Here is a 15,265-nt window from a genome sequence, read left to right as displayed (position 1 = left end):
TTTTTTTGTTTGTTTTTTATTTGTTACTTTTTGCTATTCCCATTGACAGTAATCTTCCACACAAGTACATGTACATGTAGTATGAATTTCAAATGGGGTTACCATAATGGGTGATTCCATTTGAAATCTACACCCCCTTTGTGGGAGAGTAAGGTCATGTCTTCCATAGGGGTGTATGGATTTCATCTGGAATAGTTTTAATTGATATACTATAGTATGCAGCTCTATGATAAATCATCTTGGTATGTGGGATCATTAGGATGCAGACAAGAAATCATGCTATTTTTGTGTGTCTTCATTCAGAGATGCCACTTAGGAAATTTTGAAGAAAATTGGCCCATTTTTGTGCAAAAGGATAGGGAAAAGTGCATTTTCAGAATATTTCCATGTTTTTCAGGAAATTTTTATATAAAATTGGATCGATTGAGCCCATATTTATTGGTCGAGCTGTGAGTTTTAAAATATTGGATGAGACATAGTCGAGTCCAATATTTTAAAATTCATAGCGAGACCAATAAATATTGGGCGTAAAGCATCCAATTTTATCATTATTATGTTTGGGATCCAATATTTACACACACTTGGACTCTTTAAAACATAACAATGACCTCACTAAGTGGCATCTATGTTCATTTAATATAGAGATTCCGTTTTGATTGCTCAAATGTGAAAACTTTATCAAATCTAAAAAAATCATGAATATTGATATAACAGCTAGGTTCTAATTCATAATACTTGCATCAAAATCAATTCAGTTATCTGTGGTCAATTTTAAAGTAAGCTCCAAATGCATGACCCCCCCGTTAAAAAAACATGGAAAAGAAAGATTTGTCCATGTTATATTCAATAATCAAGACACTTTCGTTTCCTTTTAAGCAATGAAAATTGAGTCCAAGTTATATAAACCCTGTTAAGGTAATGGGGAAAAAGCTTGTTCTACGGCCCAATCAACCCGGATTTTTAAGAAATGGGGAATGTTTTTTTGTGTGTATCAACCAAAACTTCAATAATATGAGGACATTTTGGGGGTTCAAAAATTGCCAAATATGTACAGACTGTCCGACCCTACTCGAGAGTTTGTCTGTCATAGAAAAGGTGTTTTTTTTTGGGGGGGTTGGGGGTTTTTTGGTTGCCTAAAAGGAAATTTGTGTTATTTGTTTTGTAGCCTTACACTGAGTGTTATTATACTTGTTTATATTGTATCATGTTTGTTGTATTATTTGTACATAATGTAAAATAATATATAAAGTAGATATATTAACATTTAATTTCATTTCATTATTTGATTTTTTCATGGTATTAAATCCATTTGTGCCAGGTTGGTACCTCTGTCATTTTTAGACATGTCAAAGAAGCTTGCTGGATGCTTGTACACAGCTTAGACGATGCTCATGCAATAATATAACAACAGGAGTTCTCACAGTTAATTAACTTGCTAAAAGAAACAGTTATGGAATACTTATTCAACTTCAAAATTTCAAAATTTAAAACTTCAAAACTTCAAAATATTTTTTGAACAAAATAGTTTGCCTTGCTGCAACAATTTGACAAACAAGTATAAAAATATTGCAAATAACATGTTCTGCAAGTGATAATTTTATCACCAGCATGATATAATTACATGATACATGGAAGTGTCCAATTAAAATGCAGCTTCTAAATATTTATCCTCTTCAGCCCTACCAGCATTCTTACCTCGATGCTGATTGGCTCAATCAATCATAATAGCCTTTTAGTAGCCAATCAGCAGGTACATAAAAAGAGATAATTGAACGAAGCCAAAAATGATTTATGAGGTGACAACCTGGCTGAGCCCTATTATCAGTCCAAGAGAACGCCAAATATGGATCAGGAGTATTACATAATAATACCCTGCTATGACAATAGCTGCACTAGGTTAATCGTATAATCTCCTTATGTGGTTAGCATGGCTGGGCCAGGAAATCCACAAGGTCAGCCAATGTATGTACATGTATTGGTACATGTGCCGTATCTTTACAATGGGTGATAAATTTCTGGTTTGTTTTATTTCAAAAGCGCAACATTCGATATTCTAAAGCTTGGTCCAAATCCAAGAGAAGAACCAACTCTAGTAATTTATGTGGTTTCAAATTATATCAGACGTTGCCTTTTTGATAGAAATGGTGTTTGTTGATGTACACAGTTTCCCATTAGATCATAACATGCTGTTGTACATCCAAGGTCAAAGGTCTTTTAATCCATATTTGGCGTTGTTCTGGGACTGATTATAGTTCAAACAGTACTTGTTGCACAACAGATAAAAAAAATAAAGAAATTTATAAACACAATATTCCTATATTCTACTCTATAAATTCACTAATGTATGTGCAATTTGTAGAATAAAGTGGAACCTTAAATATTATAATATAAAAGTACATGTTTGGGACTGAAGTATTTTGTGTTAGGATTTTGTGTTTACAAATTCTGTAATAACGAATTTCCATTGTATTTGATCTGTTCATTTTTTGACAAATGATTGTATAGTATTATTTTTGTAGGGCAAATAGAAAGAATCTTTAAAAGAACAAAATTATGTTGTGCAATACTAATTTTCCTACCCTTTTACACATTCCAATTTGGATGACATGTGGAAAATCAGTGTCTGTGCAACTGTCTTGCTATTCAAGTTGGTAATCTAAAATACTGTTTAATTACAATTAGTCAAAGGCCAGTTCATTGTGAAATGAAGGGTAATCATGGTAATGCTCTAGCCTTAAGAGGTATTGTTGGTCGAAGCAAACAAAAAATATTGATTTTCATTATCTGAATCAATATATTCTTGAAAAATAACACTTTGGTGTTTTGCAAAAGTTCATTCTACAAATTATATACTTTCAAAACTTGCTTAATTTATTGTTGTTAATGAGTTATGTACATTTTACAAAATGGTTGTTGTTTCAGCCCTCTTTACAATGTAACTCAAGAACCACAGGACCTACAAAAGTATATCTGTGATATTTGAATTATTCTACACGCTCGCTATGAATTGAGCAATGCAGTTTTTGCTAAAGCTCACTACCATTCGCAAGATGCTGTTAACTTTTTTTTTTTTGCTGCTTCGACCAACAATACATTGTATACCCTTAACGCCCAAATAAAGTGTCCGAGGCAGTAGAAACATAAATAATGGGTGAGGCACATTCGAACGCAATATTTAAAATGTTTTTATTGCTGAGGACACATTATTTGGGGTAAGGCAGCAACCTTTATTTCTATTCTTTTACTGCAAAAATAGTGTGATTTAAAGAGAAAATGTAACTTTTCCCCCCAAATATTTGAATTACATCAAGGTAAAGCATGTATCCACAGTGCAAGTGAATGTGTGTATCGCGGGGAAATGTACGCATAACCTTGTGTCTGCTCTGGGTAAATTGGGCACTCTTAATTTGTTCCATACGCATGCACCCAGCAAACACAAAATGTTTTCGACATCATTTGCAAAAGGTTGTCAGAAAGCGTTTCAATATCGGGTTTTATAAAGGGTATAGAAAGGGCATAAAGCGTTTTCATAACATTCAAAAACATTTTTTGATAAATCTACTGCAAATATTTTAACATAATGTTATTAGTGTTGACAAAACAAAAAAAAAAAAATGTTTGCAAAAAACAACCATTTACAATAATATTTTAAAAATATTGTTTTTTTTTTTTTTTCATACAAAACGTTTTAAAACGTTTCAAGATATAACCCGACATTTAATTAAAACGTTTTTACCTAAACCAAAACCCAAAATATAACTTGATTAAAACGTTTCTAAAACGTTTTTGTGTTTGCTGGGCAGAGTACATTATTTCAAAAATAGTGCTTTAATGTGACATGTTTTGGCAAATCAGTGTGTGATTTTCAATAATCGGTTGTGTGGGTAATAGAATTACAAAATTAGTTGAGGTTAATGGTCAAAAGACCATATAATCAAATGTGAACCCAAAGAAGTCCAGTACAAGGGACCATATTGAGCTGAATATTACTCATCATTACTCTTAAAAGGTGTGTTACCGGATTGATATTCTCAGTTTCCTAGACTATAGTTTAATATGACTGTGTTTCTTTACAATAATCTTAACTATTATACAAATATTGACTTCCATGAGGGACATGGTTAAAATTATAGGCCTAAGGTGATCTCAAAAACGTGCTATGACCCAAGGCATCAGTGCGTAATACACACTACGCCATCGCGTGCGTGTAGTGTTTGATCGGAACGTAACCGGTCCATAGTTCATTTCCATGACCGGTTCATGGTTCATTTTGAAGAAATTCTCTCAAATACAGGGCATAGTTAAAACAATGCCCTCACTTTTAACCAATCAGATGACAGGAATCTATATGAGGTATATTATGTAAGCTATTTACAATGTCAGAGCATGCATCTTGGATCATACTACTTTGTTACAAAATGGATACAAAACTTGAAAATCCAAATTTGCTCATGATAAAGCCTTCTTTCATAATGTAATGTAACTTGAAGCTATTTCAAGAGCCTTCCATTTAAGAATCGACCTGTTACAACACTAGGATCCACAACATGCTCATCTATCAAGCCACAGTTCTTTAACCCCAATACATTTGTACATTCATTGAATGACCTTTGAAAATTTGAGTACAAAAACTCTACTCTGCAAAAAGTGGGTAATGGTGAATCCAACGGACGAGGACACAAAACACATCAAGGATCAATAAATGATACAAGAGGATACCTTGAATATAAACAACAGAAAGGAAAACGAGCAAGGTACACCAACTTGATGTGGGGAAACAAGTAAAATACAGACTAGACAATATGCAGAGTAGGCACAAAACAACCGTAAACTGTGCTTCATTGAAGTAAGACATGCTTATTTTGCTCTGAGCTTATCTTGTTTGCTACTGAGTTCTATTTGAACTTGCCTTCAGTTTTTGACTTGAATTTGTTTTTAAATTACAGCATGTAGTTTTCGTTGTTTGCTTTTATATTTTGTTGTCTGTCCCTGAAGAAGAGCAGTTTATCTGCTCGAAACGTCGGTTGTTTTTTGTCTGTTTAGTGTTTGACTGCTATGTACACAGTGATTTTCATCACTTGCAGTGTACTGTTTTCCTGACACTTTTGTGGGCTCTGGAATTCGCAATTTTTGGCCATCGAACTTTGCTTGTTTTGTGCCTACTCTGGATGTTTGGTTTAGCGTGTCTGTTTATATGCACAGTGATTTTCATCACTTGTTCTAGTGCAATTTTGTATTGCCATTGATCCTTGTTGTTTTTGCAGGTTTAGCACTTTTGTGAGCCTTGGAACTGGTAATTTTTAGCTATCGAACTTTGCTTACTTCCTATGCCTACATTTGCTGCTTTTGCCCCCCCTGCATATTGTCTAGTCTGTATTTTACTTGTTTCCCCACATCAAGTTGGTGTACCTTGCTCGTTTTCCTTTCTACTCTGCAACTTGACATCAAATTTTGCACTATGATTGTTTGATTGAGGCTATTGAACTATGCCATTGAGATGAGGCCATTGTGGTCCATAGTGAAACCAGTCATTGGGAGATGATTCCAGTTGAAACCTATGCACCCCATATGCACTCCCACACAGGGAGTGAATAATTCAATTGGAGCCACCCATTCAAGTAATCATATATGAAATTCACACTCCCTGTGTGGAAGATAAAGGGCATGTCTTCCATAGGGTGTGTATGGATTTCACCTGGAATATCCCTTTACACAATCAGAATCTGTTTATGAACTCAAGTTTGGTTTGGGTAGCAAGGTGCCGCTGAGAATCTAAAAGTGGATCCATAACTACACCAATTTTTCAAGAAATTTGGACCCATCGATATACCAACGGCCGTAAATGTTGGCCAAAAATGCTATTGGTATCTACATGTCATGTCTTTTGTCACACTCTCATTCCAGAAATTAGTAACTGACAAAAAAGTCCATGATTTGCCTATTAATATTACAATGTTTTGTATTGTATGGTGTGTAAATTTGGACCTAAAATTGTGAAATAAAATTTCATCTGCCTGAAAGGCACTGTAAATGTAATAAATAAACAGTACAAATCCAATTAAAATATGGAAGAAATGTATATCAAACTCGTGTGGTTTTTGTATTGTTGCAGAGATGATTGTTTTCATGTTGGATTAATGGTTTAATCCAATTGAAATCCATACACCCCCTTTGGAATGACATGAACTTAATTTCCCACACAGGGGGTGTAGATTTCAAATGGAGCCACCCAGTCTGGTAACCCCATTTGAAATTAATGTTGTGTGGAAGATTAATAATGGTTATGCCTTCCATAGGGGGATGTATGGATTTCAAATTTTATGCAATAGCCCAATTACAATGTAAGTCCTGATGTTTGTGGCCATAGATTGTTTTAAGGCTCCACAATTAAATTCAGCACCTATAACCCTTACACCAGTAAAAACCACAAAATACCACGATGAAAAATTCATAACATGCATGCATCCCAGGGTCTGCGATGACACAATCACCCGAAGTGTGATATGCTCACGGAATTGCTGGCGGGCAGTAATAACCGTGCAGCTACCGGTCCATGAGCGTGTGCTTGGCATGCGGGGTGCCAAGTCAAAAATTCTTCTTCTTGAAAAATTTGGATCTTCTTTGACTTCCGATACCAAAAAGCATGGGTCAGTGTTAGGGTTAGGAGTAATATAATGTTGTTTACACTGAGTGAGGTCAAAGGTCATCCAGAGGTCTTTGGTCATTTAACTGCTGCCTGATATTTGTGTTTCTTGAAGCACATAAATTCTAGTGAAATTTTAATTGATGCTGAAAGAGTAATATCTACTTGAATGTGAACTGTTGAACAATATGTGACCCGCTCTGACAAAAACCAGGAACAAGTCACATTTTTGACATTTCATGATTTGAATAAAAATTTAAGCATTAGAAATTAAGCTTTAAAAGGGTACCAGAATTATATAAATATCTTCAATACTTTTCAAGATATATCCTTTTGTAAATGATACCTTAATATTTGTGCAAAATTGCTATTCTGATTAATGTACCAACTAGTTTCCTGCCTTACACAGGATTGAATAGGGATTATCATAGTTCACAACTGTTAATTATTGATTAAATAAAGTATTTTCAAGGATTTGAAAGTCCACTTAGTCCCATAGTCAAATACCATGAAATTAAGAATTCCAAAATTTGATTTTTTTTTTATGGGAATGTCGTCTTTAAAGGCTCATAACTTTAAAAAATGTCTGCCGATTTGTTCCTGGTTTTGTTGGTGCTGGTCACATATGTAAAACAGAAAGGAAATGCTATTACTACTACTGCATGCATGCAGCCATCTTATTCACGTCTTGAGACACGAGTCAAAAACGGTTGAGGAGAATAGACAATGCCATTGATTCCTTCAAAGGAAAGTGGTGGGGCATCGTCTGGTTTCTTGAATGTGAATTTATGAAGAAGATGTGTAAAAAAGATGAAGAGCTCCATCTTAGCAAGATGCTCGCCAATGCAAACCCGACGACCTGCAAGAAATTTTAATAGAAATTACAAATTAGGACATCTGTTATCAAAATAGAACAGTCGTTGTTAAACATTTACATGGCGAATATTGGAATTTATTGATAAAAATAAGTAATTTGGTCAAAAATTGGCATATTATTGGACTTTTAAAAAGCCTTTGATACTATTGATCACAGCCTTTTACTACATAATTAGAAACATGGATTTAGAGGGGACGTTTTAAAATGGTTTGGACATTTAACAACAAAAATATGCGTTATAGTGGAACCTCGTTAACACAAAATTGTCAGGGCCTTGGGCTTAAGGGATGGGGTATGAACGTTTGGACAGCATTTATTGTGGGACATTAGAGCACATCAGACATATCGGATTGCATTCTGGAATATGGAGAATGTCTTCTGATATGAAATAATTTTGATTTTTTGAAATTCGCAATGTAATACACATTTTATGGCAAATGATTAAAAATTGATATTTTTGATATTTAACAGTACTCGAAGTAAACTTTATAAATCTGATGATTTATACTTAAAAGTGCATGTAGGTGGGATGAAAACAGAAAAGCCGACGATCAATTGAAAATTTTGACCTTTCGTATTGAAGATATGGACACCAAAAAAAATTAGATAAAAAATCCATATCTTCAATATGAAATATCAAAATTTTCAATTGATCGGTGGCTTTTCCTCCCAGCTACATACACTTTAAGAATATATCATTAGATTTATAAAATTTACTTTGAGGACTGTTAAATATCAAAAATGTGAAAAATATCAAATTTTAATAATTTGTCATACAATTTGTATTATATCGTGAATTTCAAAAATGAAAATTATTTGATATCAGAAAGACATTCTTCGTATTCAGAATGCAATTCGATATGTCTGATGTGCTCTCATGTCCCACAAAAATACTGTCAAAACGCTCATTCCAGATCCCTTAAGTTTGTGTTAAGAGGATTTTGTGTTATCAGGTCATTATAATGTACAAAGGCAAAGGTTTGGGACTCATAAAAACATTTTGTTTTGACAGATTTTGTGTTAATGAGTTTCCACTTTATAACATGCAGAGTGCCCCAAGGTTCAATCCTAAGACCTTTGTTATTGATTGTGTATGTTACAATGCCTTGGCTACATATTCAGTTACACATTCAGTTATAGGTTCATAAAAATCTTGTGGAACATAATATTTTCTAAGTTCTTTGGGGCACGATCAAAGCTTCACCATGTTCACATTCCTTTTGAGCGTGGACAGACTGCAGTATGATCATCGCATTGATATGTAAATATACATTTATATTTTCCATCCTTTCAACAAGAATTTTTATCATCATAGAAAAGTAATTCTAAGGGGTGGTGCAATAATCATGTGTACCCTAAGGTAAATTACAGGGGGAGATTTTTGACAGGTGGGGGATTTTTGCCGGTTGAAAGGGGGCCAAAGAATTTTTGGCAGCTCAAAAGGGGTGGGGCAAATATATTTGTAGCACATCAAAATGGAGGGGCAAAGATTTTTGGCAGCACCTAAATTCTTGCAGAAAATTCAAATTTAAGAAAAATAAATAAAATAAATAAATGGCACCTGTACCTATAGAAAATGGAGTCACTTCCTCCCTATCCATGACGTCGCCATAATCGTCCAGAAATCTTTCCGGGTTGAACTGGTCCGGATTCGGCCATGTTTCCGGGTCATGATGAACGCCCCACAGATTTGATATAACCACGCTGCCTTTAGGGATTTTATATCCTGCAAGAGTGGTGTCGTTACTACTGTAATGGATAAGTCCTAAAGGGACAATGGACCCAATACGCTGAACCTCAAGAAGGGTTGCACAGGTGAAGGGTAATTCGGTCTTGTCAGCAAGTCTTGGTAGACGGTTTCTACCAACAACTGAGTCGAGCTCTTTTTGAACCCGTCTCTGTATTTCAGGATAAGCCATCATGAAGAGTATTCCCCAACTCAATGTGGCGGAAGTGGTATCGGTCCCTGCTCCAAAAATATCGGCAATTACAGGTGCTAAGTTATGACGATCAATGAAGGATTCCACACTCAATTTTTTAGCCATTTGGATCTCTTTAAGGTAAACATCGATATAATCATTGGGATCATTTTCCGCATCAAACTCTTGTTCATGCTTCTCGATTGCATTATCCATAAACTCAAGATACGTGCTCAAGCACTGTTTTAAACGTTTATAAATAGTTGGCAGAAAGTACTTGGTCGTAGGGAAAAACACGCGCAAAGCACTCGATCCAGCCAACTTCATGCCCTCATGTAGACTGTTCAATAAACATCGGAACGTAGAATCAGTGCACTCAAAGCGTTGACCAAAAAGAACACAGCATAAGACATTAGCGGTAGCATTGGTTAAATAACACTGTGGATCAAAAGATGTCCCTTCTAAAAGGGTGACCTCTTCTAATAGATATTTCGCTTCTTCGGCAATATTTTCTTCAAAGCTTCTTTTTCCAACGCCAAAAGAACGTAACGTGGTGAGTGCAAAACGTCTTTGGTGCTTCCACGGCTCCCCTGATGCTTGTATTAAACCTAACAAAACAAAATAAAGATAATAATATTAGAGAAAAGTCAATCAGAGGTGCCGAAAATTACCATTAATGACACAAAACTGTTTACCCTATGTGGACAACGTTTTAAAATTACCCTACTTTAAAAACTAAAGGGATCATGATATGGCAATACTATAAGATTGGCAAAAACTTTTAACAAATGACATATAGAAGCGACGTCGCGACGCTTACTGTGTAGAGGCAGGTCAGAAGGTCCTCATTGAAAGGTTCCAAGATTGAAGAATGACACGACAGGCGAATCTTTGTGTAGACTCCGGAAGGTTTGTAAGGGATATGTTCAGAGGATGCCAAGAAGTACAACTATACTCCAAAATGGGGCGACCAAGAGCCAGTGGACTTCGGTTGTATTATATAAATGCGCATATATAAATGCGCACGTGACCAGATGGCCAGTGCCATGTTCGTGTTACCTCACTGTCAATCACTGAAATTGCGACCACAGTTCCAGGTGGTGGCCGCATTGCATTCTCTAAATTCAGTAAATTTTCATCGTCAACCGTGTAATTGAATGGGATTATTTTGAAATTTTAAAACGCTTGAAATATCACAAACAAATAGGCCTATGTTGATAAATAATATAAATACAAGCTAAAACCGCTGGGGTTCGATAATGAACCCCACAAAATTAACCGACTATAGAGTGTATGCACTATGCAATAAACCCAAGCGGAACGAGAGTTGCTAAGTAACCGCTAACCGAACCATAAACACATGCATGATCAGAGAGCGAGTCTTCAATTTCCCCATAGCTTCCCACGTTGTACACACGTCAGTCGAATTTGGCGGTGTTCGTTTGTTTGTCCTCCAAGTTATAGCATATTGTTCACTTTGTGTTGAACATTGTAAGTGGGCCTCACTAATGACATAAAGGTTACTTTTATATCATGTCAAGAGGCCACTTTCATGAATAAGCTAAACAGCCTATGTGGAGGAATTGTATGCATGAGCAATCACACCAATGACGTAGTAATGAATACCCTCTAGGCCTATATTGGAAAATGCCATACGGCCGGGCGGTTTCACAAGTTGCCGGCTCGATCATGTCATCCGCCGCCTGCACAGTTCTGACCTTGTCCCCTTTCATACTTTCATGTCGTTGCGACAAGAGGCATGACTTATCAGCCATTCACAAGTCTTGATTGTGTCTGTTTGTCTACAATGCGCGTGTGTCACGCCGCTCGGCGACAAGCAGCATGATAGTATGAAACCAGCACTACGTCATAGGTATGGCCAATTGGCACGCCCATTTAGCACGGAAATTATGAAATATAAGTTTGTAAATCAGCTATATCTAGCTTTTCCGTAGTTAATTATTTTTTCCGTGATGGAAAACGTTAATAAAGAGTTTATCTTTCGGGTCAAGTTATTTTACCCTTTGCAATCAATGCCACTATTTTGCAAAAGCAATTTTCCTTGCGACCTGTCATTTTCCCCTATACTTTTGCACGGGGAGTTTATGTACATCCGGGTACCTTATATCGTTTAATACGGTATGGCGACTTGTAGATGTCACGTGCGCATTTATATATGCGCATTTATATATGCGCATTTATATATACAACCGAAGTCCACTGAGAGCTAGGTACTAAGAGTGACGGATGCTGAAGGGGCCCGATTGCAAAGTTCTATGAATGAAGCCAATGATTTTGAGAGCTTTTTGCAGGTATGATCGATGTGAAGACCTTGTCAGACTCGACAGCCAGACACTATAAAGACATTTACCAGAAGACACACGTTCATTAGGCAGGATGTTAAGAGTGGCATTGAGATCCACCTCATCCACTTTGTAATATCCCCATCCCCAGGGTTGACGACATTGGCATAGCAAAACAAAAGTAACAGTTTCCATCCAGAGAACATTGACAACGAGCTACAATAGGCCTATATGCCCGGGACAATGCCAATCAAACAATGGCCGCATTTACAAGTTGCATACATAACTATGAACTGCGTCGACGTAGAATAGTCATGATTTTAAAGTTAAGATGGGTATAAACACCTGGACAAAATTGGAAGACCAATGTTCTTGCTTGCTCGTGTCCCTAAGAGAGGCATACCGACCGGGGGCAAGTTGCTCTTGGCTCGAAATACCCAGACAACATTGACCAAGAGGTGTAATGTGCATCTACCTTTGGCCCTGTTTTAGGTCAAGATTGTTCTCATTTTGGTTCATTTTCGCGCGTATTTTGTCCTAATGGTCAACTCATTTTAGTAGCAAGTAACGATTTGGAAAATTTTGGCAGGTTTGCACCCTGGTCTCTAAACACCCTCCTATCCTCATCAACATAATAAAAAAAATAGACAAAGGATCAGAAGTAGGGGGAAATGCTGATCGACATAAAACAGATCGAACTGGTCAATTTAAAATAAAGGGGGGTCATTGGGTATACTCGACTTCAAAAAGGGGACCTATTGACGGGCACATACCGTAACCTCTAGAGTTGAGTTGGGGGGGGGGGTAGAAACTACACCAATGTATTCCTCTCATAAGTATTCAGAAAAAAACTATTTGACCCATCATCACCGATTTGCAGTTCTTGAGTCAAATGTTCCACAAAGGTAAAAAATATAAAAAATGATCAAATTGGTCTCAAGTTGTTTCGCTTGAAATAACGTTTTAGCAAAGAACGATTTCAGGTGTTTATTTTTAATACCTGGGTAACATCACAAAATAGGCAATGATGATGCTTATCTGATACTCACCTTCGCCTAACCCCATATCCTTATAGATTGCTACTCCGGGTCTGTCACTCAAGTCCGGATTGTTGAAAGCCTCTTTCACCGCATCGTGCTTGTCCAGAACAACCACTAAATGTCCACCTAAGTTCATGCTGAACACTGAGCCATACTTGCGAGCTAACTTAGCGAGAAACACATAGCTTGTCAGTCCAGAACGATAGATAGATATCACAAGATTTGGTAGATATCCAACCAGTGGCCAACCCCATGGTCCTGGTGGCAGATGCTTTGGTCTTCGAAGCCACCAAGAGACGATAAGGAATGCAGCTAGACAAAACAGTGCAGTCTGAATGTCGAGGGAAGCTACACTGAAACCCATGTTGGTTTATATTTCTTTGACAAAGAACGGATTGTTATCAGGCATGGACAGCAAGAAACTATATGGCATGTCGTTGTTTCTATAATGCTCTCCTTCGTAAAGTGACCTAAAACAAGGCTTTTTGTATTTGACCCAGGGACGTGACGTACTTGACCCAAACTCTTAATGCCATAATAAACTAATGAAGGCTAAGAAACACCTAAACCATCCAGGTATGAAGACAATCAGCCAGTCACTACTGCCTGAGGATGGTAACAGATCGTTACCGAAAATATTTGCAAAATGAAAATTTTCCTTCATTAGTTTCCGTTGAAAGTTTCAAAACTATATACTTTTGTTTATTCAATCAGCCTTCACTCCAGCCTTCACTGCTGAAGGAAGGTTAAATTTGCGTCATTAATATTCATAGAAACGCTGTTCAATAAAGCGCGGAGCCCGTAAAATCGTTCACTTCAAGAAGTCACACACAATTTATTATCAACTTTTCCAAGAATGATCGTGTTTTTTGTATCTTAAAAGTATAAGCTACAGACTTGATAATTTCAGACGAGTAGGACAAAAGTACATTTTATCATGTCTTAAATTTAAATTTTAAAAATGATATTAAAATTTTGATATATGATGTATATACAGGGTGTATCAAAATTAAGTATACAGTTTGAAAAATGCCGCTAGATTAGAAAGTATGAGGTTTTTGGTGAAAATTCTCTAGTTGGTACTTAATTAACATCTTGTCCTCCTACAGATGAAAAATCACGGGCGTGTGACCATTAATATGGATTTGGTGGCTACTTTTGTGAGCCGAGTACAAAAAGCAGTTGCGCGAGGTGTACAGATCATTAATTGTCCTCATTGTTAGGGTTCCAATCCTGTGCATGTGTGGGTTACATAACACGTGACTTTTGGTAAATCTGGGCAACTATCTCCTTACATTATGCTAGGTTTTACTTGACAAGAAGAATGGCAACATTAAAATGGATACTTCACAGTACACGCCAGAGCAAAGGGCCTTCCTTGTTGCAGTGTACCATCGCGCCCAGAGTCCAGCAGAAGTGCTTCGGAGATTCCATCAGCAATACTCGAATGTACGTCCCCCTTCACGTGGCGCTATTTACAAAAATGTTGCGAAGTATCAGATAACTGGAACGAGTCGTAATCTGAACAGAGAACATTGTGGTTGGCTCCGAACTGGAAAATCTTCTGCTAATATCCAATAAGTTCGTAACACTTTGCAGGTGGGGCAGGCAGGAGGTCAAATTAGCTGCCATCGAAATGGACTTGGAATACCATCTCCAACCTTTAACAGAATAACTAGTTTATGACTTCCGATTTCATCTCTATCAGACGATAAGGAGACATCAACTTCAGCAAGCAGATCACCGACGTCGCACTGTGTTCTGTCAGTGGCTTCTTGCCCGTCCCCTACGTTTCCTGGAAGATTTCATCATTGGCGATGAACCCGAGTTTGCATCAAATGTTTTCACAAGTCCTCCTGCAGACCTTGATGAACTTCAGAGACGCATAATTACACATGTTGACATTCTCAGGTAGGACAGACCTCTCATTAGACGTGGTGTAAACGACATGTTGAGAAGAGCCGAAATCTGCATACAGAAGAATCGTGAGCATATGGAAGACCAAGACTAAAACTGTCAATAACTGTAAACAGTAAAGAAAGTGGTGAGACTTTTTTTGTAATTTGTATGTTGTTTTGATATTTATTAACTTCGCGCAACTGCTTTTTGTACTCCGTTCACAAAAGTAGCTACCAAATCCTTATAATTGGTCACACGCCAGTGATTTTGCAGCTATAACAGGACAAGATATTAATTAAGTTATAAACTAGAGAATTTTGACCACAGTCTTCATACTTTTTAATCTAGCGACATTTTTCAAACTGTATACTTAATTTTGATACACCCTGTATAATATATTAGTATATTTTCGATTATTACAGTCACGACTTTCAAATCGAGCCAAATGCGGACACAGTCATATTAAACCTTTCCGTTTATATATTTTATTTTCGAGATAATTTTACCCACCTATAATTGTTTGATGACATGTAAAACTGATGGCGCTATTTATCTAAAATCTTGTTTGCATCTTTCAAGGGGTA

General features: G+C 36.6%; 1 protein-coding gene across 1 annotated transcript; it reads right to left on the bottom strand.

The window, feature by feature from the left end:
* Positions 1-7,320: 7,320 nt before the first annotated feature.
* Positions 7,321-13,146, bottom strand: LOC140171095 (cytochrome P450 2U1-like). Its single transcript, XM_072194264.1, has 3 exons — positions 12,792-13,146; positions 9,088-10,047; positions 7,321-7,502 (listed from the first exon to the last, which is right to left on the bottom strand). Exons 1-3 carry the CDS (start codon positions 13,144-13,146, stop codon positions 7,321-7,323), a joined length of 1,497 nt encoding a protein of 498 aa, XP_072050365.1.
* Between the last annotated feature and the right edge of the window lie 2,119 nt (positions 13,147-15,265).

The sequence above is a fragment of the Amphiura filiformis genome, chromosome 15 (assembly GCF_039555335.1).
Source record: "Amphiura filiformis chromosome 15, Afil_fr2py, whole genome shotgun sequence".
Taxonomy (NCBI): domain Eukaryota; kingdom Metazoa; phylum Echinodermata; class Ophiuroidea; order Amphilepidida; family Amphiuridae; genus Amphiura; species Amphiura filiformis.
Note: the sequence above shows the minus strand (reverse complement) of the source record. Positions and strands in the feature narration are given on the sequence as shown.

Coding starts and splice junctions, on each gene's coding strand:
- LOC140171095 (XM_072194264.1), bottom strand. CDS start 13,146: ATGGGTTTCAGTGTAGCTTCCCTCGACATTCAGACTGCACTGTTTTGT. Junction 10,048..12,791: donor GGATATGGGGTTAGGCGAAG/GTGAGTATCAGA, acceptor TTGTTTTGTTAG/GTTTAATACAAGCATCAGGG. Junction 7,503..9,087: donor AGTGACTCCATTTTCTATAG/GTACAGGTGCCA, acceptor AATTTCTTGCAG/GTCGTCGGGTTTGCATTGGC.